The 12,684-nt window shown below is 48.6% G+C and overlaps 1 protein-coding gene across 1 annotated transcript in view; it reads right to left on the reverse strand.

The window, feature by feature from the left end:
* CUNH5orf49 (chromosome unknown C5orf49 homolog) overlaps nt 1-290 on the reverse strand; it is a 28,908-nt gene extending 28,618 nt beyond the window's left edge. The window contains exon 1 of the mRNA XM_008051508.1: nt 141-290. Within this exon, the coding sequence (XP_008049699.1) occupies nt 141-290 (150 nt within the window). The remainder of the gene's footprint in view (nt 1-140) is intronic.
* Nucleotides 291-12,684: the final 12,394 nt, after the last annotated feature.

Below are 12,684 nucleotides of genomic sequence, written 5' to 3' on the forward strand. Positions count from 1 at the left end.
CCCAGGGTGCCGCCCCGCGGGGAGCCCCTCCCCCAGTGTCCGGCCCCGGCGGCGACCCTCCCCTCCCCTCGCCCTCCTCGCCCGGCTCAGTCTCCCGGTCCCCTACCTCCTGCTTCTCCGCAGCCCGCGTCCCCGCGCACCTGGCTCTGGCGGTAGTAGTAGCTGTGCTCCTTGGGGTCCTGGCGCCGCGGCGGGACGAAGCTGAAGGCGGACAGCGCCGAGATGGGCGGCGGCCGGGGCTTGCCCCGCAGCGTGGCGGCGGTGATCTCCTCCTCCTCCTCGTCCTCCATGGCGTCCGGGTCCAGATCCCCCGCCGTGGCCGTGGGCCGACCCGCCCTCCCAAGGGTTCAGCCCGAGTCAGCCGGCCGCAGGCAGCAGGCACCCGCGTTTGGCCCGGTACCCGCGTTTGGCCCGCGTCTGTGTTCGGCCGTTGCCTGGAAACCGCGGCTTGGCGACACGGAGCAGGGCCCGCAGGCGGGCGGGGCTGGGGTCTGCTCGGCCCTCCTCACCCCTAGTGGCGCCTCGGACCACACTCGGGGTCTCGCCTTCCTTCTGCCTCGGGAGGAGCCCCGCTGCTAAAGCGGCTGCATCCAGGGTCCCCGAGTGGGAGACGCCGCGGGAGGCGCCGGTTTCCAACACGCTTCACCTTTCCCAAGCCCTTGTCCACAGAGAACTTGCAGTCTACTGGCGTAGACAAGCGGCGGACGTGAAGACGACAGAAAAATCACTTGTAGATGCTGGCGGGCAGCGCTGACCAGTAGAAACACGATGAGCGCCACGTGTGTAACGAAACGTTTTACAAATAACCACACTAGAAAGGCACTAGGATACAGGTGACACTAATTGTACTTATTATCTAACCCTGGTTGTCCAAGACATGATCGTCTCTACAGGTGGCACCGGCTAGTTCCAAGCGCTGCTGGGCCACGGGTGGCTAGTCGTTATGATATTGGCTGGTGCAGGTGTCCCGCTTCCATGAATTGAATTAGGGGAAGACAGAATCTGGTAAGGCTGAGCTGCTCTGGGTGGGGTTCCAGCAACTCTCTGCCAATGTGGTTGTGTTGGCAGCTGGACTGAATGCTGGGTCAATACCTATGTTCCATTAGCTGAAAATTCACTGAGATGTAAACTCATGATTTGTGGTGTGTGTGTGTGTGTGTGTGTATGCCACTAGCAAAGTAAAAAAAATAAAGACAACATGACGACCAAGACTTGTGACATACGGTACCCAGAGTGTTCGGGAGGGCCAGGGTGTCTGAGGGAGAAGTCAGTCTTGGGAGTCTGGACTGTCTCTTTCAAGTGGAGGACAGAGCAGCCAAGGGTTCTCCCAGGCACAGCCAATCTAGCAGGAAGGAGTGGCGATGGAGCCACACGGGGAAAGAGACTGGCAGGAAGCACAGGTGGACAGGTAGGCAGGCGCCAGATGGAGAGATCTTACAGAACAAGGCACCAGGTGGTGCCTCTCTGGGGAGGTCTCTTGAGTTTCCTGGGCAGGACTTAAGATGACCCTGTGTGTGTGTTCTCTCTCTCTCTGTGTGTCTCTCCATGTCTCTCCCTCCTCTCCTCTCTCTCTTCTCTGTCTCCATCTCTTGCCCTCTCCCCTCTTTCTTTTCTCTCCCCTCCCCTCCCTCCTCTCCTCTTCCCTTACCTCCCTCACTCTCTCTCTCTCTCTCGTGGGTCCCCACGAGCTCCTTGAGCACCCCACATGCCATCTTTGTCCCAGTAACACATCTCTTTGCCCCATGGGAGGAATATATGAGTTGGCCAGAGTCAAAGGGCAGATACCTCCCCACCATGTCCTCAAGCCCTAGGGGACCTGTCAAGCTTATTGGGACCACTTGGAGAGATGAGCATATCCCTGGACCACCTCTCTTATTTGTGAAATGAAGGAAGGGGCTCTCATCCACTTCCATCAGCAAAAAACAAAAACCAAAGACCCTTATAATCTACTTCCTCTCTCAAAGTTTCTAACGATGGGATGCAAAAAGATAGCTAATGACCACAAGATTTCATAAGCCTTGCATAGGTGACCTAGTATCATACTGTGGAACATGAAAGTAGTTGAAACCAGTTATCTTGGGAACTCAGCTAAAACAGACAAATCATTTCATTGTAAAAATCCTTTTGCCCAGCTATACAGTTGCAAATCTATTAACTTCAGTAGGTGACATTTTGTTATGCCCTAGACCAAGAGTTCTTGAGGGCAAGGCTGCCAACATCTGTTTTGTCATGATGGGACAAGTCTGGTGCACAGTATGAACTCAACAAATGTTTGGTGAGAAAATAAGTGAATACGGGTGCCATAGCTTGGGTTTCCTCTAACAGACGAGTCTCAGATAAGGGCCCATGCACTCTCAGCTTATTTGGGAGGTAATTCCAGGAAGCAGGAGGGAGGGGCCGAGAGGAGTGAGAAGCAGAAGATCCAGTGTCAGGGTGCACTACCCAGGTCACTGGTGAGGGTTTCCGGAGGTCAACACGCCTAGAACTTTCTGAGGAACCAGGAGAAGGTTTCAGAGTTGCCACCAAAAGATCAGCAGGGAGGCATGCTTTATCTCTTTTCCTATGCTGCTTGGTTGAGGATCTGCCTTTGTTCATTCCTGAAATTGTACAACTCCTGCCCAGTGCCTCAAAGGCCCTGCAGTGGTGTCACATGTCCTTGGTGTCAAAGGAGCTGTGGAGCTGACTATGAAAGACACAGGGCATCTACTGGGGGGAGGTTGCTCTTTTCACAAGGTGAGTCAGTGCCCCATCAAATGGTCTACCAGAAGTGATGGTGGCACCGATGTGAGGAAGCAGAGGAGGGTGCCACAGATAGATGAAACCAAAGGTGAGACAGACTTTAGCAGTTTTGACTATTAAAAAGTTCTCTCTCTCTCTCTCTCTCTCTCCCCCCCTCTTTTTGAGTTGCACCGTTGCCCACACTGCAGTGCAGTGGCATGATCAGGGCTCACCACTGCCTCAACCTCCTGGGCTTAGGAGATCCTTCCACCTTAGCTTCCTGAATAGCTGCGAGTACAGTCATGTGACACCACGCTCAGCTAATTTTTTGTAGAGAGGAGGTGTCACTGTGTTGTCCAGACTAGTCTTGAAGTCCTGGGCTCAAGCAGTCATCCTGCCTTGGCCTCCCAATGTGCTGGGGTTACAGGCATGAGCCACCATGTGCCTAGCCTTAGTTCCTTTCTTAAACAATCTTTTTCTATGTGATCTTGTTATGTATTCCAGGTACATGAGTGGAATACAAGGTCACGGAGCCTAATACTTTTAAGTTCTTCACGTCTGTAGCTTGTACTTGCAAGATCCTATGCAGGGGAAGGGAAGGAGAAATGAAGGATGAAAACTTTCCTCTCAGATGAGGCAAATGATTCGGCTAAGGGGGAAGACTGGGCCTGGACTGGATATACAGGGGATCAGATCGGCCTCTGTGTCTCCAGTGACAACCTTGGTATTAGGGGTTTGCAACTTCCAAATCCTATCCCAGCATCACAACATTACACGGGCACTCAGAGCTGCCATTCCCTGTGCCGCTTTGCACTGCTTTGGTTAGGATGATCCAGTGTGCACTAGTGACTGGGCAGCCTGGCGATTCCCTTCTGCCAGAACTGCCGCTACCTGCCTCTCCCCGAAGGGACATGTGAGCAGACATGTGTCAGAGGGGTGCTATCCTCTTAGCAAAAGTGGGCAGTTCACAGGAGGTCAGGAGGAGCAGGGTCCATGCTGCCGCTGAAAGCCCATGCCATTTCTCCTAGCATCCGAAGAAAATGAAAGCTTTTGCGGGACTCAGTGGGAAGCACTCTTTCTGTTCATTTTAGGCAGGGAAGGAGAAATCAAAGAAGACACCTGTCATGTCCCCTTAGCTGTGGCTTTGGCACATCTTGTGTGATGTGGATGCTATGTTTATCCTGAGTTCTGCTAACCGTAGACTGTTGAAGGTGGGAAGACCCGCTTAGTTTCTTCTGCTGATGAGAAAACTGAGATGAAGGGAGGCTAAGTGACTTGGGATAGGTAACCAGGTCAGTTGGTGCTCCTCAAAGATGTACAGGATATCTGGAAAGGGAGGGCTAGTGCGAGGTCTCTCAGACCACTTAGAGGTAGAGTCATGGTCTGCACATCATGATATTTTAGCCTAGGGGTCCCCAACCCCCGGGCTGTGGACCCATACACGCCATTCCATGGCCTGTTAGGAACTGGGCTGCACAGCCAGAGGTGAGAAACAGGTGAGGAAGTGAAGTTTCATTTGTATTTACAGCTTCTCCCCATTGCTGGCATTACTGCCTGAGCTCCACCTCCTGTCCGAGCTTCCACTGCCAACATCCTATCTTTGTGAAGCAGAGTTTCCTGCAGAGATGCAACCACAATGAAATTATGGAGTACACTAGACATAAGCAACACACTCCAGGGGTCACTGTCACCCCAGAAGGGACTGTCTAGTTGCACGAAAGCAAACCTGGAGTTCCCACTGATTCTGCATTGTGATGAGTTGTATAATCATTTCACTATATATTACGTTGTAATAACAGAAATGAAGCACACAATAAATGTAATGTGCTTGAATCATCCCCAAACCATCCCCCCCTCCCCCCTCCATGGAACGATTGTCTTCCATGGAATCTGGTCCCTGATACCAAAAAGGTTGGTGACTGGCGCTTTAGCAGGCGGCTCTCAGCCAGGACATCTAGGCAGCTGACAAACACAGCAACATCAGATTGCATTCTTCACTCCACCTTGCAAACCTTTGTTAACTGTGGTGGAGAGAGGAGGAAAAATACTTCATCTCTTTCGCCCCCCCTTCCTCTGCCTCCCTCTCTCTCTTTCTTTCCCTTTTTATTTATTTATTTATTTATTTATTTATTGAGTTGGAGTCTCACTCTGTCACCCAGACTGTCACTGCTCCCGGCCACTGCAGCCTCACCTGCTGGGCTCCAGTGATCCTTCCACCTCAGCCTTCCGAGTAGCAGGAATTACAGGTGTGTGCTACCACGCCCAGCTAATTTTTGATTTATTGTAGAGATGAGGTCTTGCCAAGTTGGCCAGGCGGGTCTCGAACCCGCGGGCTCAGGCAATCCACTCACCTCAGCCTCCAAAGGTGCGGGATTACAGGCTGAGCCACCGAGCCCGGCTTCTTTCCCTTTTTAAATATTCTGTTGAAAATTCAGAGATTTTAAAATAGGTTAATGTATCCATTTTATTTTGTTATTATTTTTTTGAGGCAGAGGTCTCTTTTTGTTTCCCAGGCTGGAGTGCAGTGCAGTGACATGATCATGGCTCACCACAGCCTCAAACTCCTGGGCTCAGGCGATCTTCCTGCCTTGGCCTCCCAAATTGCAGGGATTACAGGCATGAGCCACCATGCCCAGCCCATCTGGTTTGTTTTAGGTTCAGAATAAGAGGAATGAAAGTAGAAACATACATTTGTAACTAGCTAGGAGGAGGGCTGCCCATCTCTGTGTTCCAGCAAATTTTAGACACTATGAATACAAGGACACAAACCCAAATAACCTGCCAGCACTGACTTCCAAACCCCTGCCAGTGCTAATTAACAGTGAGAACAATAGCACGATCTTGGCTCCTAGAACAAGGAAGCCATTGTCCATCCTCCAAAACCACCCGGACTGCATTGTGGACATGGGCAGTGGGCTGTGATGGAGTTAAACAGCCTTCACCTTATTTGACACCTCCCTGGTTAAAAAAAAAACATAAATATTGTTAGCAGATTTAGAAAGCATCTTTATCATCAGGTTTCTCCTGTAGGCTGCTGACTCATTCAATTGAGGAAGTTCCTGTGGTTAGTAACATCACGGATCAAATTTATGAATTGAGACTTATGAATAAAAATGTAATTGTTGGTTTGATTACCTTCTTGATTTTGAAATAAAAATGCCTAAAATAAAAAATCCAAAATACAATTCTAGCAATGAGCTCCACCACCCTATAGGTAGGAACCAGGGTTCCATAGAGAAAGACCCGATCCCAAGTCTGAAACAGGAAACAGATACTATGAGCCCGGGACTTTCTGTTCTGCTGAGAAAATGCCCAAAATTAATGTGTCAAAGTCAGAAAGGGCCAGCACGTAGGGTGTCCCACTGACCTGAAATGGAATATTCTAAGCATCAAGAAGCGGACTGCAAAGGCTGGAAGCAAATCAAATATATAAACATCCATGAGTTCATAAACATCCTAGAACAAGCAAGCCAAAAGCTGACTGAATCAAGAACCCGAACCTTTTCTCTATCGACAAACACAAGCTAATAAAAGTAGAAGAATGATAGAATAGGGAAATCATTTTGTTTTGTTTTGCAACATCTAGTGAAATCATGGATCTTGACAACAATCATCAGATGCTTGTTGGAGGACTACACAATGGAGGGATAAGGCTGACATCACAGGAACTTACTCATCAGTCTTAATGAATATCACTAAGAGAGGACAGCCTTGGCTGGTTACAGCGACTCATGAATATAAACCCAGAACATTGGGAGGCCAAGGTGGGAGAATCTCTTGAGGTCAGGAGTTTGAGACCAGCCTAGGCAACATAGTGAGACCCCCCCATCTCTACAAAAAAGTACAGAAAATTAGCTGCTGTAGTGGTACTCAGCTGTATCCCAGCTACTTGGGCAGAGGCAAGAGGATTGCTGGAGCTTCAACCCTGCAGTGAGCTATGGTCATGCCACTGTACTACAGCCTGGATGTGACAGAGTGAAGCACACACACACACACAAAAATGGTGAGGGGGACACACAGACATCATAGGATAGAGGAAACACACAGTACCCTCTATGAAGCATCATGCCCAAGGAATTCAAGCAGAATTTAAGCAAGCGTCTGGATTTGACCTTCAGTTTAACAGGAGTTTGGCAGATAGAGAAACAAGTCAGACAACTCCAGATCCACAATGTGAGACATTCTACAGGGCAATTGCTCTAAGTTCTCTTTTACTTAATGACATAAAAACTAGGTGAGGGAGGGAGGTATAGACATAAGATACTCAAATGGTAGAATCTCTAAAAGTCATACGAGGACTTTAGATCTGTTTAAAATGTATTTTGAGATAGCATAGGAAACTTGATATATAGACCAGATATTAAATGATGACAGGGAAATAATTTTGTTATTTGTAATAATGATTGAATGGGTAGATAAAAAAGGAAATATATTGATTATAGATGCATACTAAAGTATTTAGGATAAAATTATAGGATAGCTTGAAATTCTTTAGAAATATTCCGGTTAAAAATAAAAAAAGGAAACAGAAAGAATAGAAAAAACATGATTGAAAAATTATGGTAATTTTTCATGCTGAATAGAGGAATTTGTGGACACATTATACTATTCTTTCAGCTCTTTTGTGTCTTCAAAATTTTCCATAATAAAAGCAAAAACAGTAAGGTTATTAAGAGATATTTTTGGCCTGGTGCAGTGGCTCATGCCTATAATCCCAGCACTTTGTGAGGCTGAGGCTGGAGGATTGTTTGAGGCCAGGAGTTCCAGACCAGCCTGGGCAACATAGTGAGGGCTTGTCTCTACAAAAAAATAAAAAATAAAAATCAATCAATAAATTAACTGAGCATGGTGGTGTGTGCCTGTAGTACCAGGTTCTTGGGAGACTGAGGTGGAAGGATTGCCTGAGCTCAGGAGGTTGAGGCTACAGTGAGTTGTGATCATGCCACTGTACTCCAGTCTTGCCAACATCAGAACCCAAAATTCAGCTCCACCCACAAACAGGGTGCAGTCTGTGCCAGGGACCATGGTCGCTGTTGGGGAGGGAGATGCTTGCTTTTTTCTGAGATGAGATTACAAGTACCAGATGAAGGCAGAAGTTCTTTTGATGAACCCTGCAGTCAGAGAACATCCACATACAGTTAGGCTTCCTGACTGTCGCAGCCGGGGAGGCATCTAGCCAAACACAGGAACAGGCAGGGCTGTTGTGGGATTTGGCGAGGGGTGGGTTTGAGAAACATTTAAGGACTGGGTTGGAGAGACGAAGGAGAGACACTATGCCTGGCCTGAGAATTGGATGTAGGATCCTAAATGAAGATGCATTTGGAATGTTGTGTCCCAAACTCTGGCATCTGGAGCTTTGCAGTTGGGGGCGGGGGGAGAAATGAATGCTTCTTCTTCATGTCAGACTGGCCCATGTGACTCAGATCACATGTGGCTTAGGAAATGGTGGGTTGTTCCATTTTATAGATGATTTGATTTAAAATAGCAAAGGTTTCAGAGATTTCTCCACACTCTGTCCTTGGTGCTAATTGACCCAGGCAATTGTCACAGGCTCAGGGGGACCCCAGAAGTACTGACAGCAAGTCAGCCGTGTTCCTTCTTGCCGACCATTCTTTACATGAACCCCACCATGAGCTGTATGATAATGTGTAACTGAGGGTGGAAGATGACGCATGTGCCAGTAACGACCCCGTGCTCGCTGAGTGTCTGCCATTTTCCAGGCGCTGGGTGAACAATTTCCGAGCCGTGTCTTGTGCCACCATCCTGCACAAAGTAGTTTGATTCCAAGTGGATCGGGGCACATTCCCAGCCGGGGGATTCTCAGTCTTCAGAGGCTCTTCTGCCTCATTCCTCACTGAGCCAAGAGCTCTCTCTGGTCTGCACTGAGAGTTCCCTGAGTGCACCTTGGTCTGAAGGGCGGACAGCTTCCTCGTTCGTCCAGAGTCCCGTCAGATGTGATGGAGCCTGCTCCCTGGGCCTTTCCTTCCATCTGACACGTGTTCACCAAGAGTCCGCGTGCACCCAGCAAAGGGCAGCCTTACTTGGGGAAGGGCAGGGAAGGCTGCCGCGGTGCTTCTGGCAGAACTGCCAGCACACGCCACCACGGCTCCTGCCTGCTTTCTACACACACACACACACACACACACACACACACACACACACACAAAGACACACACACACACCACATGCTGCCACAGCTCCTCCCTGCCATCTACCCACACATACCACACTCTCCCACAGCTCCTGCCTGCCATCTACACACACACAGACACACACACACACACCACAGTGCCACAGCTCCTGCCTGCCGTCTACACACACACACACACACACACACACACCACGCTGCCACAGCTCCTGCCTGCTTTCTCACACACACACACACACACACACAGACCCCACATGCTGCCACAGCTCCTACCTGCTGTCTACACACACACACCACATGCCGCTACAGCTCCTGCCTGCTTTCTACACACACACACACACACACACACACACACACACACACACAAAACCATGCCGTCACAGCTCCTGCCTGCCATCTAACACACACACACACACACACAAACACACACACACACACACTCACACCACACGCCGCCACAGCTCCTGTCTGCCATCCACACACGCTCACATGCTCCACAGCTCCTTCCTGCTCTCTACACACAACACACACACAGCACACTCCTCCACAGCACCTGCCTGCTGTCCACACACACACAACACATTCTTCCACAGCTCCTGTCTGCTGTCTATGCTCACAAGCCCACACACATCACACCCTCCTACAGCTCCTGCCTACCACCTACACACAACACGCATACACAATACACACAACACACTCTCCCACAGCACCTGCCGGCAATCTACACACACACACTTCCACAGCTCATGTGTGTCATCTACACACACAAACACACCTGTCTCCCACAGCTCCTGCCTACTGTCTACACACACTTATACAACATACACACTTTCTCCCACAGTTCCTGCCTGCCACCTACACACAACTCACGTACAACACTCTCCCACAGCTCCTTCCTGCATTCTACACACACACAGAGGACCTACTCTCCCAGGACCATTGAGTTTCAACCCCTGCAGTCCAGTCAATGCCTTGAACTTTGCTGCCCCCTAGTGATTGGCACAAAGAACATAACTTGCTTCAAGGGCTATTCTTACAAGTAAAACGATTTTTTCACATTTTCTTTTTTTGCTTTACTTTTGAAAACGTATACAGCAAGGTCATGGATTATTCAAAAAATATCATCAAATATATGCTACCAAGAGCTATCGGGTTGGATATGTAATTGCACATTCACATCACTTTTGCTTGCATGTGTATAAACAGTCCTTGTTCTGCGGCATGAGGGCTCAGTTTATGGCTTTCTAATTTGAGCGCTTGTCAAATTCACTCTAGTTGGTGAAACCAGCAACCTTCTATTTATCAGCCTAAATTATTTTCATAACACACACGTGCATCTTTTTTTTCAGGATTAACATTTGTGTTAAACTGTGTCAGAAGTTGGTCTGGCTGCCTTCCCTGGGTATGCCTCGTATGCTGTGTGGCCCTGGGGTCTTCCAGCCACGGCGATTGCATCCATAGACCCTTCTCTCTTCCTTCTGAACTTCAGATTACAGATCGCTCCGAGAGGCTTTTGCCTGAGGTCTCTGTATTCCTGGAGTCTTGCACGTGTGTCAGGGGTCCCAGCTGTCTCCCACTCCGTCTCCCACTCACTCATTGTCTCACCCGACTTCAAGCCCCTCCTGGGCAAGGGCTCTTCCTGCTTGCCTCTGGAGCTTGAGCATCCAGTGTGCCCAGTACGATCTTTAGTGAATTCTTTGGTATCTGGTGAATGAATAAGTGAACTAACTGTCAGCAAAGAGCTGAGTGAGACAAAGCCTCGACAGAGTTAAAGAGTATCTGATTCTGATTAGAGCAACCAGGAAAAAGATTAAGGATAAGGGCTTAGATTGACAGAAGATGTAGATAACCGTTGCAGGCTGCGCTTTTTCTACACAGCATTTTTTCACAGGTTGTCACGACCTTTGTGTGGCTGTTTAATTGATTAAATCCCTCTCCCCTCTTTAAGCTGTAAGCTTTTAACTTCACTCCACATCTCAGGGTTGAGTTTCATGCCAAGGATGAGTCGTGTCATGGGAGAGGAGCGCAGTGCAGTGAAGGGAGACTGGGGGCCAGGCAGGGAGCTGCAGTCGAGGCTGGGCCCAGAAGGGAACCAGAGCTCGCAAAAAGCAGAGAATGACACAGGACTAGAGTTTAGCAGCGGGGAAGCGCTTGAAAGGTGTTTCTGAGGTCTGACATGGTCCAGGACAGATCTTAAGTCACAATCAAGAACATCTTTGCATGTCATGTAAAAGCTGTAAAATAGTATGCGGCAGTGAACTGCCCAGATTTCAGAAATGTGAGAGTCCTTTTGAGACAGGCCTGGGGTGAGTGGCAAGCTCACACGGGCAAGTCAGAATCCCCATACCTTTTTTTTTTTTTTTTTGAGTTGGAGTCTCACTCTGTCGCCCAGACTGGAGCAGCATCCTTCCGTCTCAGCCTTCCAAGTAGCTGGAACTACAGGCGGGCTATCACACCTGGCTAATTTTTTGATTTATTGTCAAGATGAGGTCTCACCAAGTTGCCCAGGTGGGTCTCGAACCCGCGGGCTCAGGCAATCCACTCACCTCGGCCTCGCAAAGCGCGGGATTACAGGCTGAGCCACCAAGCCCGGCCACCTCCTTCTTTCAATCTGCATTTGCTTCCGTTGGCTCATGCCTTGTCCTCAAAGATGCATACTTTAAAAAGGTGATCTCGGAGGGCACATAGTTTCCATTCCCAAGTCATAAACTAAATCGACTCGAAAAACTAATGTGAGGCATATAGCATAATGGGGTAAAAATTCAGACGAACACCAGCTCACTCATGCTGTTTACTCCATGCAGGGCACTTTTTAAAGTGTTTTATAGAAATTGACTAGCTTAATTCTCATCTCTACCTGTTACAGGTTAAATTGTGTCCCTCCTCCAGAAAGTTCTGCCCCCTCAGTATGTGTGAATGTGACCTTCTCAGAACATACGGTCTTGGTAGATTTATCAAGAGGAGGTCATCAGAGTAATAAGCCTTTATCTAATGGGTTGGCATCCCGGTAAGGGGGAAATGTGGACACAGTCACATGGGAAACACCACGTGAAGAGAGACACATGGGCACAAAAGGCCACGGAGGGAACAGGGTCATACAGACACAAAGGAAAGGCGGCCACGTGATGATGGAGACAGGTTAGTTTTGTTACCACAAACTAAGAAATGTCTGGGACTACTAGAAGCTGGAAGAAGCAAAAAATCTCCTTCCTAAGAGGTTTCATAGGGAGTATGGCCCTGCTGACCCCTTGCTTTTGGACTTTTTTTTTGAGTTAGGGTCTCATTCTGTTGCCCAGGCTGGAGTGCAGTGGCACCATTGGCACCATTGCGGTTAGAACTCAAACCCATGCTGCAGGATTCTGGAACTGAGATTTTAGCAATATGCTCGTTGCTTCTCAGGGACAGATTCAAATCTTATGTTCATCACTGGTGATGAATGAAATATCAGGTAGAACATTCAACTTCTCTGAGCTGGTCTAATAGTCTGTAAAATGGGAACAACACCTAAACCAGAAGGCATGGGACATTCATGCAAGCATCATGCTGGAGTGCTCAGCACAGGCTCGAACGTGAGTGAACACATGGTAGCTGTCTTTGTTCAAGGTCACAGCACCAGTTGGTGGCCAAACTCAAGTATCCAACTTTTATGCTCTTTCTACTACTCCAGTCTGCCTTGTCCTCTTCCCCTGAAACTTTACCTGACCATAATAAGACAATGAAGCATCTGATGTGAACTAAAGACAATTCAGTTCATTCTTGATTTAAAATTTAGAAGAGGATTCTCCCTCCAAAAACCTCCTAAAAAATCCCAACCTAAA

Source organism: Carlito syrichta, unplaced genomic scaffold (genome assembly GCF_000164805.1).
Source record: "Carlito syrichta isolate Samal-C Ts95f unplaced genomic scaffold, Tarsius_syrichta-2.0.1 Scaffold180901, whole genome shotgun sequence".
NCBI classification, from domain to species: Eukaryota; Metazoa; Chordata; class Mammalia; order Primates; family Tarsiidae; genus Carlito; species Carlito syrichta.